General features: G+C 38.3%; 1 protein-coding gene across 3 annotated transcripts; it reads right to left on the bottom strand.

The window, feature by feature from the left end:
• Nucleotides 1–42: 42 nt before the first annotated feature.
• Nucleotides 43–27,220, bottom strand: ATF1 (activating transcription factor 1). 3 transcript variants are annotated; one of them, XM_067529960.1, is made up of 8 exons: nucleotides 26,730–27,220; nucleotides 21,565–21,681; nucleotides 18,623–18,748; nucleotides 15,067–15,167; nucleotides 7,829–7,950; nucleotides 5,755–5,937; nucleotides 5,483–5,642; nucleotides 43–4,109 (listed from the first exon to the last, which is right to left on the bottom strand). In XM_067529960.1, the coding sequence occupies exons 2-8, from the start codon at nucleotides 21,673–21,675 to the stop codon at nucleotides 3,965–3,967; spliced, it is 948 nt and encodes a 315-aa protein (XP_067386061.1). In that variant the 5' UTR covers nucleotides 21,676–21,681; nucleotides 26,730–27,220; the 3' UTR covers nucleotides 43–3,964. The 3 variants fall into 3 exon arrangements, with proteins under 3 accessions (XP_067386061.1, XP_067386062.1, XP_067386063.1); XM_067529961.1 differs by lacking the exons at nucleotides 21,565–21,681; nucleotides 26,730–27,220 and adding an exon at nucleotides 20,463–20,563; XM_067529962.1 differs by lacking the exons at nucleotides 15,067–15,167; nucleotides 21,565–21,681; nucleotides 26,730–27,220 and having other exon boundaries at nucleotides 18,623–18,736.

Raw genomic sequence — 27,220 nt, 5'->3', positions numbered from 1 at the left:
AAAACATACAGAAAAAACATGTATAAACTGATAAAAGTTCCTATACGTATGCTAAAACCTTACCAAAGATCACCCATCAGTTTTATGGGACCCTAGTAAGCCAAAGTTTTTCCAACCCTTCCACGTGGGTTGGGACCCTCATTAAACAGAGGGTCGTGTTTGCTGAATCAAAGTGAAGGCCCTGAGTCAATTCAATCTCAGCTTTTTATACCAAAAGCCCTTTCTTTATCTGAGACTCCAGAAAACCCAGTTTGGACCAGCCTATTCAAAAACTTCAGGGAGTGATGCTTCTCTTGAGTTGTTTACAATTCCCATGCACTGGTTTGGTTTTACTTCCTGGAGGATCTGTTATAACCCTTCCCCATGCAGTAAAACACAATAAGACAAGCCATTTATAAATTCAATACAGTGGTCCCCAAAGATACTGCATGGGATTGCAATATCTGTCACAGGAACTATGCAAAGAGTAAACAGAAAACAAAACTAATTTATTTTTTCCAGTCTCTCAGTTACAGTAATCGTGCATGTTGATTTTTAACAATGGTAGGTAGAGTATTTATGGGGATTGTTAAGGTTAACTTGTGCTCCCTCTTCTGGATGACTAATAGCAGAGCATACAATATTTTCTAGTTCTAGGTAGTGGTTGAAGTTTGTTATAAAAATGCTGGAACACAGAGAAAATTCTCTACATCATGATTTTAAGACTGATTAAATTTTGGACCTAAGTTATTCAACAGCAGTCCTTTAACTAAATAAATTGTGATTCAATAAATAAGGAACATTAGAATTGTATTTTGGGGTCTTTATTACTGAGGTCAAGAGTGGCAAGCACCTATTTGTTTCAACAAGTATATACAATTCATATGAAGTATGTAGCTATGTTTGGAGAGAACCAGACCAATAGTATTCAGTGTTACACCTCTTTACTTTTTGGATACATCTTTGTAATTTATTAACATATAGGTTTAAAAGTAAATTGTATACATCTTCCAAAATTACTTCTTCCTGAAAAGTAATCACTCAAACAAACCAATACGATCACTTCATTCTTCCACAATAAAGAATATACCTAAGCTGCTTCTTCCCAAACACTACTATCTCAATAGGATAAAATTGACTGACGTTTTTCTCTTTGGCAGCAATAAATATTGTTCAGCTGCAGACCAGAGCAAGAATCAGCTATCATTTTTTTGGTACTGTAATGATACTTATCAGTGTTTTCATCTAAAAAAATCCTTTATAACAAAAGAAGAAATTAAAAAAGAACAGCAACAGCACAGAGTTGGGAGAAAAATACCACATAGAAGAGTTTCAAGTTAGTTTCATTTACATGAAAGCCATTGTTTAAAGCTTCAATACTGATGGTCAGCTTCTGCCCACAGCCACAAGTGTGTCTCCCTTTGAACTTAATGAGAGTAGTGCATACATATTCAGTGGCAGTGTTTGACCAAAGAATCCAGTCCTATTTAAGTGCTCATTATCCTGAACTCCCATTGACCAGAATGGAAGTTTTGAGGCACTCAGAACCTCCTAGGATGTCTCTTTAGCTTGAAGGGTTGAGCTCCAAGCATGCAAGTTTTTTCTAGTACTGGGCAACAAATGCATCACAAAGCTTTTTGACAAGAGTGGGAATTCTAATGTATATTTCAGTTCTATTTAAAGCAACTATATAGCAAACAATGTCCCACAACAGTCACATATGTTATATTAAACTTTGAAACAACAAAATATTTATCTAACCCACTAACAACTCACTTGTGGAATTCAGAGTCTGACTGATTGGTAGGAAGTTTAATAATATTATATATATACTAATTAATAAAATCAATGTTGAGAGACCTTACATAAACAATATACAAGGGGAGAAAATATATTTTTCAATTTCACTCAGGATTGAGCTAGCACAACTCACTGATGGCTTTACCACATTTTAGTAACATAGATCATGGCACAATTCCATTGAAATAATGGAAGCAGAAACCAGTCCTAACTACGGAAAATAGCATATTCACTGTTCATGCAATAATTACCGTCTATGCCAGTGGTTCTCAACCAGGGATACACGTACCCCTGGGGATACGCAGAGGTCTTCCAGGGGGTACATCAACATCTAGTTATTTGCCTAGTTTTATAACAGGCTACATAAAAAGCACTAGTTAAATCAGTACAAACTAAAATTTAATATAAACAATGACTTTTCTACTGCTCTATGTACTATACACTGAAATGTAAGTACAACATTTATATTCCAACTGATTTATGGTAAAAATGAGAAAGTAAGCAATTTTTTCAGTAATACTGTGCTGTGATACTTGTATTCTTATGTCTGATTTTGTAAGCAAGTAATTTAAGTGAGGTGAAACTTAGGGTACACAAGACAAATCAGACTCCTGAAAGGGGTACAGTAGTCTGGAACGGTTGAGAGCCACTGGTCTACACAATATTTTATTTAAACTCAAGAGTTCTGATCATGTCAAATATCTTTTCACTTTTATATGAAAGAAACAAGTCAAAATGATACATACTAGGATCCCTGATATCATTTTTGCAGTAAGTTCATGCACATGTTCAGTTTTTATTGAATATGGAAAAAAACTACTAATGTTTCTTTTTCCCAACAATATTCCTTAAGATTTATTTTTAGGATCAGTTGATTACAGACAAAGACAAAAGTAATTAAAATATTTTCTACTCCAAAGAGAATCTCATTTTACTTTGCATTAACCCATAAAAATATATAATCAATGATCTGAGACATAAAATAGCTATTTGTTTACTAAAAGGAACTGTATAAACTGTTATCTGCATATAAACTCAATTTTAGACTCTGTAAAGGTAATAGTTTACTTATAAAAATATACCAACCATCTAACTGTTTTCAATAATGTATTTTCTTACAAAGACGCCATTACTTCAAAAAATATTGCTTACCTTACAAAATTAGTCTGGTAACTGTGCACTTTTATTTTTTCAATTATAAACCCTGTATTAGAACCTTATTAAACCTTTTGGTATGTATCTTTAGCTTTTTATTTTACTGTTCTTTTTTTCTTTTTGGTCTGTAAACTTTTTAAGCATAGTATGATTTCCAAACAGAATAAGCAATGCATGTTCAGTTGTATATATAATCAGCACACAATTTATTTTTCAATTATAGTTTATCACACCCAGTAACCAAGAACAAAACTATTTCAAAAGCATTCTCTGACAACTTTTGTTCAGCTGTACCCATTCTACCAAAATGTTAGTTTAAAGTAATTGGATGTATTGAATACTCAATCTTATTCATGTGCCTTGGACATCTGTCAAGATTAGGCCCGAAAAATTATTTTCCCATTGTCTTCTGCAAAACCTCTCCAACTTTGATAAACACAGCAAATATTTTACAAACGGATTGCCAGCTGAGAAAAGTCAACATAATCTATACTTTTAGCAAAGTATTAGCTTCTCTTTATTTTCAACACCTGTAAGTTAGAATTTACAGGTTGAAATAAAAATATTTACATACAAATAACTGAAAGAAAAGATAAGGGTCGGAAAACAGTAAGAAATTAAAACCTATACTGGTTATATATGGTGCTAATAATTTTCAACTAATGGCAAGGATTCCATCTCATCCACATTTTAACTATAATCAAATATTGCTGCTATTACCAAATTAATTTGTAGTTCAGGAAATTCAAATCACTTGTCCGATAAAATGTGCATGTCTTTTTATTGCCAATGTAATCTTGATTTTAATGATGTTTCCAGTTGTGCCAGCAGGTGTTTTGTTGAGGTTTTCTTGTTTCCATTTTGCACTTTGTCACTAAAACATTGTAAATAAAATCTTTATAGTCTTTAAGTTGTGAAATCTAGGTAGAAAAGTTTCATTTTTGACCTTTCATTTTGTTTTAAAAAATTAGGTATAAAAAAATTCCCCACTGAAATTTAGACAGTCCACAAAAAGTTGTGCCTCCTTTGCCTACACATTTTTATGGCAGTAAAGATCTTTCAAAGTTTTTAGCTCTTCAATTAGAGTTTTGTTTTGATTTTCTAGGACTGCAACTCGATTTTCCAGACATTTAACATATTCTTTCTTCTTTCTACGGCATTCTCGAGCAGCTTCTCTGAAATCAAAAGGCAGTTGTCAGTAACTATATATCATTAGGTCTTCAATCACTAGTGTTTTGCTTTGAATACTGACTCCATCCATAGCTACCACACACACCTGGGGAGAAGAAGAACTTTACAGAAAACTAATTTTCTGCTCACCTCACATGAAAGCATTGACTGATCAAAGACAAAGATCAAAACAAAGCAAAAACCCTAAACACTTTGTTTTTCTAAAGTTAATGGATTTTTCTCTATGAGCATCAGAAACTTTATGTAGTTGACATTACCAGAAACCAAAAATGCATCCCTGATCAAAAATCACTGGTTTCCAGAAAGTTCTGGGTCTTATGCTTCCCAAGAACTAAATGACATATACTACCCTAAATAATGCATGCAGATGTCACTGGAAGTTTCACTCTAGAGCAAGTAGATTAAAAGAAAACATATGCCAACATATATGCAAAAAGAAAATTAAAATGAGACATCATGTATATACACACAAGAGAAGTCTGTTTATCGAATATTTTACAAAATTAAGGTTGGGATACTAATAAAAAAGGAGGTTTTATTTACTTACAGGCATTAGCAAAACAAACTGAAAAACTACTGGGCAGTTCAAGGAATGTGTGAAATCTAGAAAATATTGCTGGTTAAACAAAAACTGGTTAGCTTACGGGGGAAAAAAAGTTCACATTTTTTCCCAATTTTTCTGGAACAAAATGTGTAGTACGTTTGGATCTAGCTTTCTGACATTTCCTAGTGACACTGGGTATAGGATAAATAATGCATAAATGTCACAATTATTAACTTTGCTTATGTGGGATTCAGAATTCGGATACATAATTCTCATTTTTGCTAAATATAAAGGAATACTGTCAACTTGAAACTGACTAGGAAAAACAGAGAGACAAGGTGGGTGAATCTTTTATTGGACCATCTTCTGTTCGTTAGAGACAAGCTTTCGAGCTACACAGAGCTCTTTTAATAGTTTCCTAGACCTGAAGAAGAGCTCTGTGTAAGCTCAAAAGTTTGTCTCTCTCACCAACAAAAGTTGGTCCGAATAACAGATAAGACCTCATCTATCTTGTCTCTCTAATACCCTAGGATTGACATGGCTATAACAACACTGCATATAAGAAAAATGTTAATTACACAAAGTAAACAAAATGAAAAGAGAGGAAGCTTCTAATCTCTTTCATAGTATAGTATTCTTAAATGTCACACAGCTGTAACAGATAAAAATAATTCTCAGACAGAACTGTGATTTTAAAGGTGACTGTGTACCTTTAATGCATTTGCCATCTGAAGTTATGTTTTAGCATGCTGTTTAAGAATCTGATTGCAGCTATAAAGTTGGTTAGATAGCAGTACATGGAAACTTACATACCTGTTCTTCATCAGCCTTATTTCTCGTTTCAACTGTGGATCATCAGTCTTGGTTGTCTGAGATGTAAGGGTGACAGGAGATGTCATCACTACAGTCTGTGGGAGGGAAGTGGTTGTTGGTGTGGTGCGGATCTGGTATGTCTGCATATCTCCTGATGCAGCTGTTAAGGCAGCAGAATAAGTTAAATTAAAAGGAAGAAATCTTAGAAAGCTACACTTTGGGGCAGGGTGTGGGGGTTAATATTCCTAAAGGCTTTTGTAATGCATACTCACTCTGCACTACCACCTGGTTGCTGGGCACAAGTATCTGCTGACCATCAGATGTCTGCGCATACTGTAGTATTGTTGTCCCAGGCTGAGTGCCACCAGCATTTGTCATTGTTAATGTCTGCAGACCCTGCACACCATCTGTACCTGAACTGGCCAGCTGCAGTGCTCCGTTTGGAGCAATAGCAACTTCAATGAAAGAGAAAGAGAAAATATGGTAGATAGACAGAAAATGTTTTCCTTCTGCAGCTACCTGTACTAAGTACATCCACTTCCAACAGGCAATTTCCAAGTCCTATCTTAAGCTGGTACTTTAAAAGCCCAAGATTTGAAGGCCAATTTTGTTCCACCTTTAAAGACTGATTTAACAGTCATGGGGCAGTCAGAGACTTTGGGTTAAAACCATGTATTTACAACAAAATTTCCTTACATCTGGTAGGTTATTAAACTGAATACATTTAAACAACCTAATTTACTTTTCAGGATTCATGCTGGTTTTTTTTTTACTGTTTTGCATTTCACATAGCTTGAAGATTAAAAAGAGACATCAGCTTCTGGTCACTTTCAGGCTCATACACAAGTACAAAGCTGCAGTGTTTGGGTTGCAAACATACAGGGAATACTTAATGTTTAAAACAAAAAATCTCTACATTTCCCCACAATGTCATAGAAATGTCTAGTAGCCTCAGGTTTTATAAAACCTTGTTTATGTACTTCTTAAATGTTGGATCAAATGTGACTCTTGGTTTTACTGCAATATAGAATACATAGACTAAGCCAGCCAGGCCCAATCGTAGGCTGCACTGGCACCAGAAGCCCAAAGACTGAGGCTTATTTGCTTGTATATTTAACACTCACTATGTGGTAGAAACAGTCCTCCCTTCACTCCTCCCCTCCCTCTGCTACTGCCCAAACAGCTCACTGTTGACTGACAAGATTGTGACATTTTCAAGAGGTGGGATTGTGACATCAGTGGTGAGTGACACTGCGGTTAGGGAACAGGTTGATGGTAGAAGCAATATATGTTGCAACTATTATATGTGGACATTTTTGTAATTAAAAATAAATGCAGAAAATTTTCATATTTGCCAGTATTTTCATTTAACCCCTAAAAAGACACAGGGCCAGATTTAAAACAAAAACAGCAACCAGCAACTCCTGTTATTCCTAACCGGAAGAGAAAGTATCTTTTTCGCAATGGGAGTTGCTGGATGCTGACCTCATTTGAAAATCAGGCCACTTTATTTAGATGCTTATATGGGAGCTGAACTCTTCTGCACTTTTGAAAGTCTAGCATACCACCTTTTACAATTTTTCTTCGTTTCTCTTATTTTTAACACTGATATCGAAACAAGATGAAAAATTAAATCCCTTTGTAGTTTACTCACTCACCCAAACTATTTACGTTCTAAGCTACTTGAGATTTTCCAACAGATATTTTTCAAGAATTAAGTGTATTAATCAATTCTCTCCAGGATAAATAAACAAGTTTATAATTCTACAATGTCATTTAAGGAGAAATTCAAGCTTTATTTGATTTAAAAAATTATCTAAGACAATAAAGAAACGTCTTTGTTTATGATTTATAGGACATTCTACTGTTTTAATTACTTAATGGATTATAAATTGCCCCTAGGCTACTGCTACCCTGGAGCAAAATATATTTTTAAAGCAAAGCAAAGCAAGTACTTTGAAAATGAACTGCATATCATTGCTTATAGCATGTGATGTAAAAAACTTGACAGGATGAATCACTTGATTACATTGATTATTTAGCTGAGATTAGTCCTGCTTTGAGCAGGGGGTTGGACTAGATAACCTCCTGAGGTCCCTTCCAACTCTATGATTCTATGATTCTACTCATTCCCCCGAAGCACCTGGCATTGGCCACTGTCGGAAGACAGGATACTGGGCTGGATGGATCATTGGTCTGACCCAGTATGGCCGTTCTTTCGTTCTTATGTTGCATTACCAATCCTTTTTAGTTTCATCTTAGTATAAAATGTATGAGATAGAATATAAACTTTCTCCAAATTACAGTTTCGTGTAACAAAAGTATGTCTGGTTTAATATAACATACTGTACTGTCCAGTGCTGGTCTGGTAGATAGGTGTGGGAACAGACATAGAGGTAACAGAAGAGACGCCAGGACTTTCATCATCTCCCTTTCTATCTTCGGAAGAAAGATCTTTCAAGATTTTTCTATAGAAAAATATTTCTTCATTAGCACTGGTGAAAGCAAAAGGTAGCAAACTGACTGGCAATTACTCCTCTGAGTACAAATTTTAAAAATGTGACAGGCAAGTTTTGCTGGGAAATATTTCTCCACTGGTGGCACTTATTAAATTAATCAAACTACAAATGTAACAGAGATAGATCACCTAAAACTAACATAGTTATAGAAACATGCTGCTAAAATACATAGCTGAATCTATAATAGCATTATATATTGTTACATATAAAAGACAAATTCTAGCTTGTGGCTGGCTGAAAAAGTCATATGACAAGTTAATAAATTTGTATTGTTACCTCCTCAGAGGTAATTTGCTTATATATTTACATAACATGACCTCCTCGGAGGTAACTGAAGTCTGGAGCCATGTTAACCAATTAGACTGCATATGCAAATAGGGGTCACACTTAATATTAAGGTTCCATTTTGGCTAATTAATTGTTATAGATTGCTAGAGAGTCTGACAGCTCAACAGGTTGTTTATAACCATCTAGAACACATATCTGTAATAGTATCTATTAATCATTTATTAACCCTTTATAAATGGAACCTCAATGTACAGTGTAACCCAGGTATGTACATCCTTACTGGCTGCAGCTGTGTTCGCAGTCAAAACTATCCTCGTTTGCTCTGGAAGAGCCAATCAGAAAGCATGTACATATCTCTTCCTGAGTGGATCTGCAAACAGAAATAGCTACTTTTCTGCATACATTATTTTTTTAAAATTCATGTCCTTAATTAAGAGACTTCAAGACAGTTTGGTGAAGAAATTCAGACTATACTTAATCATACACATATTGACTTAATATTTCAATAAATATCAAAACGTGTTGTGTTTCAGGTAATTGTTGGCCTGACCTCAGTCACTACCACTTGGGGTCAAGAAATCCTGATGCTTACTTTAAGAGAAGCCAATATCTGCTAAACATACGTTCTCTCAATAATTCTTAGCAGATATAGTCAACAAAATATAAAATACATTATCAGTAGCACTATCATACTTATGTAATACAGACTGTAAATAAGTAGGCAAAGTTTGAAATAAAAATTGCAATTTGGGCAATATGAAACAAACAAAATTTCATGTGGAAATTCCTCTCTCTAAACTTCTTCAGGTAATCATATTTCTATAGTCAAAAGTTCTCCCTAGTTTAAAACCTCATTCTCTGATTTTTCACAATAACTGGATTTTTATCTCTAATTCAAATAAAAATTAATTTGACAATTTTTGTTGTTGTGAGAATAAAGTGGAAACAAGTGGCATGCTTTTTTAAAATTCATCAGTTAATTTTTTTGCTCTGTGATACAAAATAATACTTTTCACTTATACAGTGCATTTCATCCAAGGATCTCAAAACTCATTAATAAAAAGACTTAACTTTTGTATAGCTCTTCAAATGCCTAGTGCACTATATAGCTCACAATACCCTACAAGAATAAAATCATCCCCATTTTAATAGAAGAATGGAGGCACAGAGAGTTTATACATCTTGTCCAAGGTCACATAATGAGTTAACAGCCGTCCAACAGGGAAGCAGAATTCTTGACTCCAATCCCATGCTCTTACTGCTATGTATTACTTCCATCTAAATTGTGTGCACAACTAGTACTTTCTCATAAGGGTTCTTTGAGTGAGAATTGTTGACCATTCTTTTTCACTCTAACTTTTTTGTGTGCAGAACTGAAAAAAAAAAGTTTAATGTAAACAGTGTATTTTGGTTTTTACTTTAAAATACTCAGAAGAGAGAATGGGGGTAAAAATATACAAAATGAGAAGCACTGGTGGAGGTAGGAAAAGCAGCCACTCTTTGGGACCTTGGGGTAACTTTGCAAGCTTTAATTTGTATCTTTTCAGAATATCCATGTAAAAACTACAAAAGTTGAAGATGCATTCTACTTTTATGTCTTCATTTATCACTTTAAAAAGTACAGAACACCCCCTTTTAGCCAGATGGCCTAGAGAACATCTGAACCTTGGAAATAACCAAACGTTTTGCTCTTAACTCAGATAGGGCTACATGCGGGACACTGGAATTGGATAACTAGGATGTTTGGATAACAGAAATTATACTGTATGTCATCTGAAAGCTTAACAGTGTTTCACTCAGTTCCTCATTTGAATAAAATGGCAACAACTAATACAGTTAAAACGATAAACAACTTTCCACTACACAATATCATCCTGGAGTCTGATCTTGCAGTCCTTATTTAAGCAAAACTCCCCTTGTAGTCAATGAGAGCTGTAGTTAAACATTGGCTTAAAAAATCAGGTCTTTAGCTGATTCCACACAAGAGAATTAAAGTCACTAAACATCTATACTTCAACAGCAAACACACAGAGATTTTATATATATATTTTATATATATAAAATCACTCTCTTATGCCAGCAGTGAATTTAGCCCAACCTATTAGAAAACATTGGTTTTGCTATCAACTTTCATTTAAAATTCTTCATTATGGAAAAATAAAAAATAAATGCTACAGTTTATTGTGTTTCACCAAAAACAGAAATAACTTCTGTATAAACAGATACAATACATATTTAGAGGAATAAAAAAATAATTCTTAAGGCTGATGAAATATATGGAGATAATTGATGGAACTGTGATTATTGTTAGTGTTTTTAGAAGTTTCTAATAAAAATACTACATATATTTTATTAAGGTTATGACCTGTACCCTATGTTCCCCACTTTTATAGAGTTATGATATATTTTGTACAAAGTATGCCTTGTGAGATATCATTTGAAAACTCATATGTTGAATATATTTATCCTGTTGAAATGTGTGTAACATAACTGCATGTAAAATTTTCAGATTTTGCTATATAATTATGTAAGTCACCAGGACCAGATGGTATTCACCCAAGAGTTCTGAAGGAACTCAAATGTGAAATTGCAGAACTACTAACTGTAGCATGTAATCTATCATTTAAATCAGCTTCTGTGCCAGATGACTGGAGTATAGTTAATGTGATGCAAATTTTTTAAAAAGGCTCCAGAGGCGATCCTGGCAATTACAGGCTGGTAAGCCTAACTTCAGTACGTGGAAAATTGGTTGAAACTCTAGTAAAGAACAGAATTATCAGACACATAGATGAACACGATTTGTTGGAGAAGAGTCAACATGGTTTTTGTAAAAGGAAATCATGTCTCACCAATCTACTAGAATTCTTTGAGGGTGTCAACAAGCACGTGAACAAGGGTGATCCAGTGGATATAGTAGACTTACATTACCCTCCCAGGGGATCCTGTCCATCACTTCCCTGAGGAAAATCAAAGGGGGAAAGGAGTCCAAGAGAGCTGGTTGTATTTTAAAGAAACCTTACTGAGGGCACAGGAACAAACCATCCCAATGTGCAGATAGAATAGCAAATATGGCAGGCAACCAGCTTGGCTTAACAAAGAAGTCTTTGGTGAGCTTAAACACAAAAAGGAAGCTAATAAGAAGCAGAAGCTTGGTCAGATGACTAGGGAGGAGTATAAAAATACTTCTCGAGCATGCAGGATTGAAATCAGGAGGGCCAAAGAATAATTGGAGTTGCAGCTAGCAAGAGATGTGAAGGGTAACAAGAAGGGTTTCTACAGGTATGTTAGCAACAAGAAGGTGGTCAGGGAAAGTCTGGGGCCCTTACAGAATTGGGGAGGCAACCTAGTGACAGATGATGTGGAAAAAGCAAAGTACTCAATGCTTTTTTTGACTGTATCTTCACAGACAAATCAGCTCCCAGACTACTGCACTGGGCAGCACAGAATGGGGAGGAGATGAGCAGCCCTCAGTGCTGAAAGAACAGGTTCAGGACTATTCAGAAAGGCTGGACATGCACAAGTCCATGGGGCTGGATGCCATGCATCTGAGGGTGCGCAGAGTCCTGCACTTAGTACAGAAGAATCCCTCTAGGCAGTAGTTCTGCAGAAAAGGACCTAGGGGATACAGTGGACAAGAATCTGGATGTGAGTCAACAGTGTGCCCTTATTGCCAAGAAGGCTAATGACATATTGGGCTGTATTAGCAGAAGCATTGCCAGCAGATTGAGGGAAGTGATTATTTCCCCTCTATTTGGCACTAGTGAGGCCACATTTGGAGTATTGTGTCCAGTTTTGGGCCTCCCACTATAGGAAGGATGTGAACAAACTGGGGAAAGGCCAACAGAGGGCAACAAAAATGATGAGAGGGCTGGAGCACATGACTTATGAGGAGAGGCTGAGGGAACTGGGTTTGTTTTGTCTGCAGAAGAGAAGAATGAGTGGAGATTTGATAGCAGCCTTTAACTACCTGAAAGGGGTTCCAGGGAACATGGGGCTAGGCTGTTCTCAGTGGTAGTAAATGACAGAACTAAGAGCAATGGTCTCAATTTGCAGTGGGGGAGGTCTAGTTTGGATAATAGGAAAAACTTTTTCACTAGGAAGATGGTGAAGCACTGGAATGGATTACGTAGAGATGTGGTGAAATCTCCATCCTTAGAGGTTTTTAAGGTGTGGTGTGAAAAAGCCCTGGCTAAAATGTTTTAATTGGGGTTGGTCCTGCTTTGAGCAAGGGATTGGATTAGATGACCTCTTGAGGTCCCTTCCAACCCTAATCTTCTATGATTCTATTATATAGTGTACTTAGATTTTCAGAAAGCCTTTGACAAAGTCCCTCACCAAAGCTGTCATGGCATAAGAGGGAAGGTTCTCTCCTGGATCAGTAACTGATCAAAAGACAGGAAACCAAGGGTACGAATAAATGGTCCATTTTCAGAATTGAGAGAGGTTAATAGTGGCGTCCCCTGGGGTCTGTACTGGGACCAGTGCTGTTCAACATATTCATATATGATCTAGAAAAAAGGGTAAAAAGTGATGTGGCAAAATTTGCAGATGATACAAAACTACTCAAGATAGTCAAGCCCAAAGCAGACTACAAAGAGTTACAAAGGGATCTCACAAAACTGGGTGACTGGGCAACAAAATGGCAGATTAAATTAAATGATGATAAATGCAAAATAATGCATACTGAAAAACATAATCACACCTATACATACAAAGTGAAAGGGTCTAAATTAGTTGTTACCACTCAAGAAAGAAATCTTGGCGTCATTGTGGAAAGTTCTCTGAAAACACCCAAGCCTGGTCTACACTGGCTGCAGATTTCGTCGGCAGTCGACAGGAGATACGCAAGCTATGTACAGTAACTTGCGTATCTCCTGTCGACTTCCTAACAGCTACTTACTGTGGCATCTCCACTGTGCTGTGCCGACAGGAAATGCCCTCCCATTGATGCAGTGGTATGCTTCTTGCCGGGGTGGATTTACAGAGTCGATGTCCGGGTTCGATTGAGTGAGTCTTCACTACCACTCAATCAAACCTGCAAAATCGATCCTGCACTGCCTAGACATAGTCCCACTAAATGTGCAGCAGCCGTCAAAAAAGCTAACAGAATGTTGGGAATCATTAGCAAAGAGATAGATGATAAAACAGAAAATACCATATTGCCTCTCTATAAATCCATGGTATGCTAACATTTTGAATACTGCATGCAGATCTAGTTGCCCCATCTCAAAAAGATATATTGAAATTGGAGAAGGTACAGAAAAGGGCAACAAAAATGATTAGGGGTCTGGAACAGCCTCCATATCAGGAGAGATTAATAAGACTGGGATTTTTCAGCTTGGAAATGAGACGACTAAGGGGGATATGATAGAGGTCTATAACATCATGACTGGTGTGGCGGAAGTAAATGAAGTGTTATTTACTTCTTCACATAACACAAGAACTAGTGAGTCACCAAATGAAATTAATAGCCACGAGGTTTAAAACGAACAAAAGGAAGTACTTCTTCAGACAATGCACAGTCAACCTGTGGAACTCTTTGCCAGAGGATGTTGTGAAGGCCAAGACTACATCAGAGTTAAAAAATGAACTAGACGAATTCATGGAGGATAGGTCCATGAATGGCTATTAGCCAGAATGGGTGGGATGCAAAACCATGTTCTGAAGCGTCCTTAGCCTCTGTTTGCTAGAAACTGGGAACAGCCACAGGAGACAGATCACTTCATGATTACTGCTCTGTTCATTCCCATTGAAGCAATTGGCATTGGCCACTGTAGGAAGACAGGATACTGGGCTAGATGGACCACTGCTTATGATTGCTACTGAAATATGTTGTAATTCTGGGTAACACCCACAAATCAATTTCTCCAAGATAAAGACACACTAGCATGGCAGCAAGGTGCTAAAGGGCCATTACCTGCTTAACTGGCCAGACCCTAGCAGGGGAGAAGGTATAAACAAAAAATACACATTTCATCCCAGAGATGGCTTGACTCTCATGTACGCAGGGGACTGTTTGTCTACATTCTGGCGGGGTGGGGGGATAATCGTCAAAGAGAGGAGGAGGGTATAAAAATAAGAGACAGTGATCTCCACATCATCCCCTTCTTCATCCCATCTCTCTGCTCATGGCATCAATGAATACTCGAAGAACATTGAATTGGGGGAGGGGTCCCTATTTGAAAGAAAATCCAGACTGAACTGTTACAGTTTAAGGTGAGAGAGACATTTTGCTTTCAATTCATTTAGGTATTAGCTTGTGGTTTTATCTCTATTTCTTTTATAACTACTTCTGACTTTTATGCCTAATCATTTGTAATCCTTTACAAGCTATCCTTTTCTAGTTAACAAACTCGTTTTATTGTTTTATCTAAACCAGTGTGTTTGGATTGAAGTGTTTGGGAATGTCTACTTAGGATAACAAGGCTGGTGCATAACCATTACCCAGTATTGCAATGACGGACAGATTATGAGTTTACACTGTCCAGGAGAAATCCAAACAGTGCAAGATGCACATTTCTGGGGAACAAGGCTAGAGTGGAGGATATGCGGATGTTGCCCTGTCAGTATTTTATGAGTGGCTAGCTAGTAGCACTCAAAATACTGTGTAGCTGGGAGCAAGTTACATACTGGAGGCTGTGTGTGAGCAGAACCTTGAGAGGTAGTTGTTCACCAACAAAGCAGTGTAAGAGGCATCCCAGACTAGAGAATTAAGGGGGCATGCCAGAGGTTCAGTAGTCCAGATTGTACTCTGGGGAATGTCACAAAGGTACTCACCGGTAAGATGGACGTCGTGCTAAAATACCTCGGGCCTTCTGCGAAGAGCCTATGCTATCTGATGAATCCTGAGAATCCTCACTCTCTGACAAAGAAGATACCTAAAAAGCATATCCCATGTCACTGTGCTGTACACTACAAAAGTACCCAAAACAGTTCACAATTTAAATTTATACAGGACACAAGGGCAAGGAAACTAAATACATATAACTGACTACCAAAAAACTGCAAGAAACAGTATGTTCCAGATTTAGTGGTTCACTGTACAACTGCGCTGTTCTGTACTCTCCCTTAAGCTCTAGTACCGGCTGCTGTCAGAGACAGGATACTGGGCTAGATGGACCATTGGTCTGATCCTTATGGCTGCTTTTTGTTCTTATGTAATCCTTAATCCAGTTTGAGAAAGCAAATGTTAACTCACTACTACAAATAAGTCTATAGTTATCCATACAAGGATGCACCTTTATTAGTACCTTATATCAAGATATCCCAGAAATAGATTTATTTATAACATTAAAATCTGAAAATCCACAACTTCTTGAAGCAAAGTGTTCTATGACCGTAGAACTAATCAACTCAGGAAGTTACTAATAGCACTGCCAACCACGTAACAATGTTAAAGGTTTTCATAAAAATACTATAACCTTAGGTCTGACTCCTGAAACTCAAGTTTTGAAGCAACATGAGGAGTGTCTCACTCATGGCACTGGGGGAAACTGGGGATAAGAACTGTATTGGTAATCCTTCCTAGTATAGACAACTAACGGCAGTGTTGAAGGAAGGCTATACGTTATCACTACTAACCACAGCATAAATATTACAGTTCTGCTGGTGAGTTTTAGGGATTGGACACCAGTGGAAAAGGGTGACCCACCCGCATATAGAAATATGGTTAAGGTGGGAGTGGGAGAAGGAACATCATTTAAAAAAAGAAGGGATGAGGGAATTTTAAAGTTCAAATAATACAAATTTATTGTGTGGAGGCTTGTATTTTGCTTGCTCAGAGTACTGTATTTATAACTTGAGTCAACTGAAGACAATGAACACATTTAAAGAAGCTGCAGCATATTATGGAAGAAATATACAAGAATATACGTACAGGCTACTCAAATGGACAATTACTTTTTAACAGGTTTTATTTTAATCAAAGGTTTTTAATCTGTAATTTTCTTTTTATTCCATTTGTAGCCTTCTCCAGCTGGAAAGTGTCAGTTTTTTCTCTGATGCTCCCAGTTAAACACAAACAAACAAAGTTCCTTTATTTATACTTATCTCTGTACCAGCAACATAAGGTCACCGGGAATGTGTATAGCTTTGGGAAAAGTACTTCTTCATTAGTTGCCACAGCAAAGCCAGCAAACAGGGGTTTGCTATCAGCATTTATAGAAAGTTGCTCATGTTCCTTTTGTCTCTAGGCTAGAAGGCCATGAAATTCACAAGCTACAAACGGAGTAGGCTTAGGTCCAGTGGTAAACACAGGAACGGCAGGTACTGCACTGTTAGAATGGTCATTCATTAAGTCAGATGCTAAGGTTGTTCTGAGCTAACCCTAACCCTTTCAGGGCCTAATCTTGTGAGAGCAATGATAGCTGAAGTTGCAGAAGACACTCAGTACCTTGCAAGATAAGGCCTAATGACATAAATCCATTCTTAGCACGGTTCTCCTAGCCAATGCCCACTGTGACTATTTCAACTGGCAAATTCAGTGCCATAGTGCTGTGGAAGCTCACTGCAGCCAAGCAGAGCTGAAGCAGGTAACAGACTTGAGTGTAAGCTTTTTGGGGCATATCTCTGAATTACGTGTCTGACCATACAACCCTTTACACATTTGAGTAGTCCCACTGACTTCAATGGCATGAGTCAGGTGAATAAGAGATTCAGGATTGGCTTTATAAAGTACTATGCACATATACAGCACTATACAAAAGTTTAACAGTAACAATAAATCAGTGCTAGAGAGAGATCAACAGACCAGGAGAAACCAAATGGGGCTGGGAAGAGTTTTCTAAATGACAACAAATACCACGCATATTTAAGTCTCAGATAGATATATGTAACGCACAGAAAGTGAAGTGTTCCTTTGAGTAGGCAAGTAAACAACATCCCATAGACTTACACTTTAAGAAGAGGGCTATACTATATCTCTTTCAAGATACACGTACAAAGGGGCATCATCATAGATGCTTTACGCACTAAGTCAAGCATATGCATTAGATAGTCTGTACATTTCCACAACTACCCCTCCACTCCCCGACTCCAAGTGTGAATTTTCCTGGTTTTCCTGTGAGCTTATGTCTTCATCATACCATTCTTTTAAGAAAGGTTTTGTGCCTGCAAATTACCCCAGAGACATTTACGTTGCATTTTACACGTCAGGAATATTATACCAATTTTCATCTGAAAGCTAAAAGTGCTTTATGAAGGTAGGTAAATTTTCCACTCTTCCATACCTAATGTGTTTTTTAAAAGCAGATGGGGAAAATGAGACACAGAGCGATGAACTGACTTGTTCAAAAAGCACACAGTGAGTGAGTGGCAGATTCAGGTCCCTTAGGGCAGGACTCTGTCTTATGCTATATTCTGTACAACACAGAAAACACTGTTGGCACTCAACAAATAAAGACCACCACTCAGGTCTACTGACTAGACCCACTTGTTACACTAACCCCTAGTTTGCTTTGGTTCATTCCTTATTTGGATATTAAAGTACATGGGTCGATGAACCGTTAGCAGTGCTTTCCTTCAAATAAGATGTTAACCAGAGGTTCTTTCTGTCCATCTGTAATTCAATTTAAAAATCTCATGGCAATTTGTGGAGAGTCGGAAATAAACCTGGTATTCTGGCCAATACTCCCCAAATCTAGTCTATGCCATGCCTATGTATTGCCACTGCACTACTGTTATCCTTATTACAGTATTTAAAGAACTTTGGGCTACCTCGAATATGAAGGTCCTATATGTATCCCTATTATATAATTACAAAACACAGCCACATGTAAGAATATACAGCATGTTAACTAGGAATATAACTATTTAACAATATAATTACATATACACTAGATGTCAAAACATCAGAAGCAATTACTTCATTACACATTGTTTTCATTAATCAATTAGAACCTCTATAAATTATAAGGAGCACACAAAAGTATCTGATAAGTCCTACATTTTTGCAAAAATAAATAAATAAAAAGTGACTTCTGAACAGATATCTTGTATATGTAAAGTTTCAGCTCCAATCAAATGTTTATATATATAAATTATAAAACCCTAAAAGAGAGTTTTAAAATGCAATCTTAACTCTAAGGGCACCTCTGAGCAATATAAAACATGAAAGATCTAAATAGCAATTAACTAAGAATGATGTATATAAAAATACGAATTTTTAAGGTTTGGATTTACAAATTGGATTCCTAGACATCCTCCCTATATTAAGAAAATTCACAGACACTTTATTAGTAGTGCCAGCCAGGCTGCACTTTGCTTAGATCAATCATATAAGACTTTACAAGTCTCTTCATGTATGTTTAAAAAAAAAAAAAACCTACATAGTTACCTGCACTGTTTGCACCTGGGGTGAGTGGATTACAGAGGACTGAGCTGTCTGAATGACTCCCTGGACCTGTACTTGCTCTCCAGGAAGTTGTACAACTGTCAGTGGAGAAGGACCTCTGAGAGACATCTAAAACAAATAAAAAGTTTATTAACCAAATGAGATGTCTGCTTCATAGCATGTATCTAGAAAATGCAGATGAGCCTATGACAATTAGTGGGGAATGGGCATTAACAGAGGCTTGTTTTAAACTGAGCCATAAAATATTCTTTAAAAACTAAATCTGATTTTCTGACAAGCTGCTGTGTATGAAAAAGTCTAAGCCAGTCATTGAATTGCCTTCAATTAGTGAGAAAGTCAAATGCTTTAGCAATATGTGCAAAATTTAAAAATGTCATGCCTTACAACCATGCATTTTACAGTAAACTGAATCTGTGGTAGTAAAGCAGACTTTTCCACAAAACCACTGGGCCCGCCACTGAGAATGATTTTTTTTTATACAGCTCCATAATATGTGCATGGCACTTCACAGATAACAACAAAGCCCCCCTCTGGGAGATCTTATTGTTTAAGCTTTAATTCCATCATAATGGGTGCATTAAATTAGACAAACAGAAGACAGATTGTATAAAATGCTGGGCACCCTCAACTCCCACTTAAATCCACAGGAGTTGAGAAGAATCAGCACTTCACAAGAACAGACCTTAAATTAGATGAAATCAACAACAGGGCAGGGACAAAAGTTGAATGGAGGTTCAGGATGGATAAGAGCGACAATAACAAGATAATGCAGTAGCATGGGTGAATTAACGTGTGCATATGGAGGGTTTTTTGGATTTTTTTATAAACAGGGAAAGACTATGACTCAATGGCCTCCTACTAGAAGTGTGTTTTGAAGGAGGCAAATATGGAAGGGTGCTGGACCAATTCAGGGAGGGGTTCAACACAAAGGAGGATGCATAGAAGAAGTCACAGAAGCAATAATGGGAGAAAAAAACAAAGTGAGACAGGTAGGTAGGCAGGCACCTTGGGGTGAGCAAAAAGAAGTAACAGCAGAGGGGCCATATTGTACAGGACCTGGAAGGCAAGGAGAAGGAGGTAGAATTTGATGCAGAAGGCAAAAGGGAGCCAGCAAAAGAGTTCCCAGATCTGAGCATGGTCAGACAAGGTAGATTATTTTTGCAGCTGAATTATGAATTGTTTGGAGACAGGTGAGAAGCCAGAGAAGGGAGTGTTGTTGTATCAAGATGTGAGACTAACAAGGCCTGCCCTAGGGTTTTACTGATGAGCATGGAGAAGAAGTGATGACTTCTGGAGATATACTAGTGGAAAACCTGGCAGGATTAAGTGATATCAGCAACATGGAGGGGAGAATGAGAGAGAGAGTTTGACAATTACACAAAGAATGTATACATGTGGACAGGGAGGGTGTCAGAGAAGTCGATGAAACTGGCAGCCACTGACAATGGCTGCATCACTCTGATAAATTCCAGGAAAACAAACACAGCACTGCTCAGTTTGTAGTCCAATGAACTATGCAGAAATCTTTAGCTAAAATTTAAAGATTCCATAGCGGAAAAAAACAAGCAGTCATTTTTATGGCAATTTGATTGCATTATTCAGAATATATTTTAAAGTTTTATAGAATAATGTTTCTGACCTTTGTCAATATAAAACTTAAGATGTTAGGTCTTCAATATTTATATTTAAAATGTTAAAATCTCAGTTATTGCTATATCTCAAATCCAAGCCTAATAAGCAAAACCTAATTTCTATTAATGTGATCTCCTTATACAACAAATTTAATATTCTGATAAGTTTATACTCATGACTTTGAACTCACATGAGCCTTTGCAGTTTTCAATTTACTAAAGCTATACAAATAAATGCAAAGTTAAATAACCAGTTTCCTCCCCTAAATTCTGCATTACTTCTCTTAATATGAAATAGAAAAGATATTTGTTTTAGAAAAGATGAATCATTAAAACCTATATACAAAAATATTCATAAAAGTGCTATAGCTAACGTCTTATATAATCAAAACCTACTTTGGTATCACAAATCAAACTGTAAAGTTATTTTGGCAGCCCTATGCTAAATGAAAACAAATATTTTGTAGAATTAGACAGTAAGCAACAACAGGATATTTGTTCATGTTCACTATCTAGTTGTTGCTTCAAACAATTATGATTCAACTGTAGCTAAATTTCACATTAAAATCTGCATACATGGGGCAAACTCTGGATCATCTATAAAAGTGTTATTTTGCAGAGCTCAAAAAAGGGACAGAAGGATAGTGGGAGCAGACTTTCTCTAGGAAAACTCATCTTGCAGATGCAACAGTCTTAAAGTGGCTGCATCTTGAATGATTCACTTTAGAGCTTTGCAAATGCTATTGCCTCATTAAAAGATTTTCATCAAAAACAATGATAACAAACAACATTTCCAAAGCACCAATATATATATTTTCAAATTAAGTGTTTTCTACTAGAATTCACAAGTAAAACCTCCGACCTATATGTTTTATTTTGTAAAACTAAATCATTTACTCAACTCCAAATGGCTTAAAAGAAAAGTGTTTCAGAAGTGTGGAGCACCCACGACTGCTGTCAAAGGGAGCTGCAAGCGCTCAGCATTTCTGAAAAATCAGATCCCGTTTACTACTAAGCTACTCCCATTTGTTAGGCTGGGTGAATATTTCAAAGGATCTAAAATTTAACAAGAATGACGGTCAAATGTTCTGCACTGTACTAATATCAGACACAGTCAGATATTCTGAATCCAAGCCAAGATATTAATTTTGTGGGGTCCATTAAAAAAACAAACAACTGTACATTTCTGCCACCCTATTTGCTGGTTCTTATTCTTCCTGAACGTTTTATAAAACTGTAGAACTAATATAGTTTGAACACAAAAAATTCTCTTAACCAATTCAAAAAGTTTACCTGTTGTGCAATGTGAGAGAGATGAGCTGCCTGTAGTGTTGTACCTTGTATGGACGTGGTTTGTGGTGATGTTGCTGAACTGTTACTGGTGCTCTTGTGCACCTCTTCCATAATCAGCTACAAGAAAAACAGAGAGTTAATTCAGTTAACAATGCAGTTCAAAATTGTAGGCTGAGATTTTCAAAGGAAGTTAGGTGCCCAATTTCCATCAACTTTCAATGGGATTTGGATGCCTAACTTCTATATGCATATATGAAAATCCCTAACATAATTAATATCAGTACTTTGCATTTCTACACCTCCTTTCATCACAGGATAGGAAAGCACTCAAACATTCTGTAATTAAGACTCAGAATCCGCCTTTGACATTGCTAAGTGTTACAATCCTCTTTTTAGAAATGGGGGAACTGAAGCACAGACACATTAGCAACTTGACCACCCACACAGTGAATCAGTGGAAAAGCCAAGAATACTACCCCAGAGTCCTGTCCGTTAGTGCTAGTCTATATCCCATTAAATCCTCAACCAATTTCTGAAATGATGCTGAATATGGTTTACTTCTGTCAACTCTAAGAGTTCAACCATTTTCAGCATTGGTTCAGATGCACCTATTGTCAGCAAGGGTTAAATTTGTTTATAAAATTTATCACTCTTAGCCAAAAGGCCGAGAAGCGATCTACACTAAAGTTACCACCACTAAGCATGTGTATCAATGTACTAAAAGAAGACTGTGGTCTTAATAGTTAACTTGTTTGCATCTCTAGATCAGTAATTAATAGAGATCAGATTCTAAAACCTGTTTATCCAAGACACCATCCAAAATTACCATAAAACATTTAAAATTAAATACATTTTATTTAAAATCCAACTGTCCCCCAAGTGTAAACAGCATAGATGGTATTTAGACCTTAAACTTAAGTAGATCCAAGATTTAATTCGTTTAAGACCCTATGAAATTACCAAATCCATACATTATAAAGTCAAGATGTAGTGTAATGTAAAATGCGGACACATTTAGGACGAGGGGGTGGACTGGACTGAGACATTAAAAGAAGATCTGTAAGTGCTAAATATTTTGTCTCACAAGGTTTGAAACAGTTGCAAGGACAGTTGCTATGAGACTGGAAATTACATTTCTCTCTGTGGAAATGTGAGTCATTGATTTTTCCCTACTGTGATCAACCACAGCTCTTACAGTTTGACGTATACTCAGAGGGTAAAAAGTCAATTTACATGAAGACTCAGGGCCTGATCTTGCAATTCTTACTTGCATGAGGAGTCACAGTAAAGCCAACAGGACTCCTCCTCAAGGAGATTGCAAGATTGCAGCCTTGTAGTTAGAAAACTAGGGAGATTAATGATTAAGTGAGATATTGGAAGCTGTACTCCTCAAAGCAAGGTATTAGGATTCTTTAAAATTTGTGATAGTTTACCAACAAAAATAAAATACCACTGTAACAGTCTGAAAAACTTTAAAATAATGTATCCATATTTTAGGTCTGGAACACAAAACAGAGCTTTAACTTCAGAATGCTGGGACCGTGAGAGCTGTACATTGCTTCGGATATTCCCACTTTTTTAAAATGCCCACCTAAATGGAATCATCCCACAGCATTGGGTACTGTCACCAGGCAGTTGATGCTCCTATGCAGTAGTGCTTTCCCCATAGCACCAGCAACAGTGAGAGTCAGGGTAGGAACCAGATTGACATGCTACTCAATTTCACACGCCTGTGCTTGCAAAAAAAACCCACCATCTACTGTGGAGGAGGAAAGGCAGGGTTTTAATCCCAATACATTTTCTTTCCACAGCAGCTGTTGTTTTACAGTACATGAAAGCTTAAAGGAAAGATTTAAAAAATGACAGAGAATTGGAAACTGAAGTAATTTAAACAGCATTAAACTTACAACAGGAAAGAACAGGATTATTGAAAAACGTGATAAGCAGGAATTTTCAACCTTTTTTATATACGTTTATTTATTAGAGTCACAATACACACAAAAGAAAGTAAGGTAAAGTTGGTGAAAATCAACTATATGCTTATAAAGGAAAATTGTACATTTTGTATTTTTGCCAACTAAGATATGACAAATGTCACTGGTAAACGGGACGCTGTCAAACTGAAATTTAGTCAACTGCAAAAAAATTAAAAAGTCATTTCAGATACCACACCAGCCTCCAAGTACTCAGCAGTTTATGTAGTTTTCAACCACATTTCTTATTTAAAAAAATGTTTTTCTCTCTTCTGTTGCTATATGAAAGAGTCACATCAACAACAGAAGAAACTGACTGTAATTAAATAATGAAACCGATTAGACAGAAAGTCGCTCTCAAATGCACAAAGTAAATAAACAGAAAGAAATACAAAAAGATATTTTCTCTGATCTCTTTCAGAATAGTAATCTTAGGTGTTACTCGTAAAAATAGTAGATAAAATATTTTCAGACCTAAGTGTGATTTTTAAAGTTGATTTTGTCCTTTAATTGTTGTACATCACTTAGACACCATAGCAAGGGGCACCTTAAAAAAACCAGTGACGAAGTTTATCCAATATCTGCCAATCTGAATTAAAAACTTCAGCAAATCTTTTTTAACAAGGTAGAAAATATCGTTTCTTCAATGTGAAGCACTTATGTCATTCAATGAATAAGTAAGGAAGTAAACATGCTATCAAGCATTGCACAATTAAGTGTGCAGGAAATTTTACAAGCTTCTGTCTTGCAAAAGTAACATACTTACCTGGAAAAACATGTATTGTCTATGGGTAGCATGCTAACGTTTTATACATAGTGATTTCTATATATTCAGTTTCAGGAAGACACTTACTGTCAGAGATGAGAAATAGTTCAAGTTAACCTCAGATGACACAACTTCTCACCAAAGAGAGATCAGTGTACTGAATATGGAAAATGTATATTTAGCTGAAACTAAACTACATACTTTTGGGATGAAGAAAAGTTTTATATGACACAGGGAGAACTGAAAATAGGTAATTCAGAATCACTGTACAGCTCTCATTAGCTAGAGGACTTGGGTTCCCCAAAACTCCAACTTATTTATTATTTCTATAGCACGGTAGGTAGGAATAGTATTTTACAGAAAAATTAAAAACTACACATACCAGCCTCAAGGACCTTTACAATCTAAATGTAAGGACTCTGCAATCTAAGCACTGTGCAGAATATATTTGCTTTGAAGGGCCAATCTTTTAAACTAATTTCTAACAGTTTGACACTCTTCACACAGGCCAGCCATTTCACTTAAAAAAAACTATTCTGATCTCAAACACTGGTTCATTTTCAGCACAGATGGTGCTTTACAGCTGACCATAGACAGGTTTAATTAATTATTCTGAGCCTGAGGATCACTAATAATCATTCCCTTCAACTAACCAGATTCCTGAGTTTGAATGACCATTCAGCAAAACCTGAATTGACTATGAACTTTGAGTTGTACTAAGGAGACAAGCACGTGAGTTAAAAAATAAACTAGAATATGGCCCTTATGGAAAAATGATCCCTAGCCTCAAATTTTAAAAAGGTAGTCCACTTATTAAATGTTAAAATACTAAGATATTGCATCTGTACAGTTAAGGTACTGGACATGTACAGTAGCTATTTTTCATAATAAGTTTATCCTGATATAATTTCATAGACAACGTATCATACAAAACTTGTGTGTGTTGTGGTGATGCAGAATCCCACGAGGGACTCTAGGTTTCAGAAAGGTTATTCTCCCTACAAGGTCCAGTGTGGCCATGCATTGTATGGTAAAGGGGGGCCTCAGAGGGCTGACACAGGGAGGATACTGGGATTGTGTCAGACATGCCAGCCTCTGGTCTGCCTCCTGAAGTAACATGTAGGAAAAGCAACAGTAAAATTAAGGTGTGTTAAAGCATCAATGAAATTAAGGAGTGCACATCATGGGAAGATATGGGTCCTGTGTGTGATGGGCCCAGCATAGGCCTGCACTGAAGAATAACATGGGGTTACAGTTGGCTAGGGCAAAGAGGGAATACGGACATGTGTTATGCCCAGTCAGAGTCTGCACTGGGGCAACATGAGGCCCCACAAGGTGGGTGCCAGAAGTAAACTGGACAAATGTGAAACAGTATTGGGGAATAATGTCTCCCCCTTCCCCCCCATGGAAAGTATTAGAAGAGTATAGAGCACATGGGCAGCACAGGCCTGTGTTGCTAGTGATGTGGGACCCTCTGAGGTAGGAGGGAAGGTACACAGGGAACTTGTGAGATATGGTTGGTGTGTGGGTATATGCTGAGCAGGACACGGGGCCACAAAAGGCTGGTGTGAGATGATGCAGGGTGTGGCTAAGACGTGGGCAGCACATGCGTATGTTATGGGAAACGTAGGGTGCCATGACGGGATAAAGGGTGTGAGTGAGACATGTGCGGCACGTATGTGTGTTGTGGTGATGCAATGCCTATGACGGTGGAGCGAGGGGACACAGGGCACGAGTGACACATGGGCGGTACATGTGTACATCATGGGCATTGCAGAGCATCACAAAGCTGGTGTGAGGGGACACAGGGCGTGGGCAAGACGTCTGTGTGCGGGACCCCGGCAGGCAGGCCGGGCGGGATTCAGGACACAGACTAGGGGTGGGTGCTGCGTGTGCATGTTATGGGCAATGCAGGGCATCACAAAGGTGGCGCAAGGGGGCACTGAGGGGCATGGGTGTTGTGGTGAGACAGAGCCGTGAGGCGAGCAGGCCTGACGGGATGCGAGGGGCAGGTGAGGCACGACCTGCCGTGCTGGCGGGGACCGGGGTGAGGAGCCGTGGCGGGCAGCGCGGGCTGTGAGCTCTGCACAGGGGTGCAGCAGGGGCAGCGCAAGGGGCCGCGGGGCAGGTGTGAGGGGAAATGGGGGGGGGGGGTGCGTACGGAACACGAGGGGGAGGGAGCAGAACAGCCGCCTCGCCCACGCCCCGAGGGGAGGGGGCCTGAGCAAGCCTCACGCTCCCCTCCCCCAACCCCCGGGCGCGAGGCTCCCCAGCCTCCCTCGCGCAGCGCTCCCTCAGCCACTGAGTCGGTCGCGTCCGCTTCTCCCCTCCCCCCACCGCTCATTCGCGCTCCTTGATTCGGTCGCGTCCGTCGCCCGCCCCGCTCGCGCCCTGATTGAGTCGTTCGCGGTCGCGTCCGCTCTTACCTCAGAGGCTCCGAGAGGCCCCGCCGTCCTCCTTGCGCCGCGAGAAGCCCGAGGGAAGAGCTGCCGCCGCCACCACGTCTGTCTCCGCCTCAGGAAACCGGCGCCGCCGGCATCGTAAACACAGCAGGCCCAGCCGGGACGCTAAGGGTGGGCGGGCTGCAACCATAGAGTCCCCCGGCGGCCTGGGCTAGAGATTCCGACTATCGAGTTCCCCGCCTAGAGCGCCTATCACAGCGTCCCTGGGACGCACCCTAGATTTCCGTTGACGTCCCTACAACCGTCCTACCACAGTCTTGAATATCTTCCCGTCGAGTTGGCGGGAGGCCAGGCTGGAGGCGAGCGCTGTGCAGGGGCTACGGGACAGCTAGGTCAGAGCGTCGGCCAAGCAGCCGCCATCTTTGTGACTGGAAGCCTCCTCCGCCTCTCATTCTGGGAGGGACCCGTGGGGTAGGCCACCCGGGGGACAGGACATCACCACGCCCGTCCTGTAG

Source organism: Emydura macquarii, unplaced genomic scaffold (genome assembly GCF_026122565.2).
Source record: "Emydura macquarii macquarii isolate MOO-44397 ecotype Brisbane River unplaced genomic scaffold, CSIRO-AGI_Emac_v2 contig_2994, whole genome shotgun sequence".
In the NCBI taxonomy this organism is placed as follows: Eukaryota; Metazoa; Chordata; order Testudines; family Chelidae; genus Emydura; species Emydura macquarii.
Note: the sequence above shows the minus strand (reverse complement) of the source record. Positions and strands in the feature narration are given on the sequence as shown.

What these genes read in the sequence shown, in the direction of transcription:
- ATF1 (XM_067529960.1), bottom strand. Translation starts at nt 21,675, where the DNA reads ATGGAAGAGGTGCACAAGAGCACCAGTAACAGTTCAGCAACATCACCA. An exon ending in GCACGACGTCCATCTTACCG is followed by an intron (nt 7,951 to 15,066) that starts GTGAGTACCTTT and finishes ATTTTTCTATAG; the next exon opens with AAAAATCTTGAAAGATCTTT. An exon ending in CAACCAGGTGGTAGTGCAGA is followed by an intron (nt 5,643 to 5,754) that starts GTGAGTATGCAT and finishes CTGCCTTAACAG; the next exon opens with CTGCATCAGGAGATATGCAG.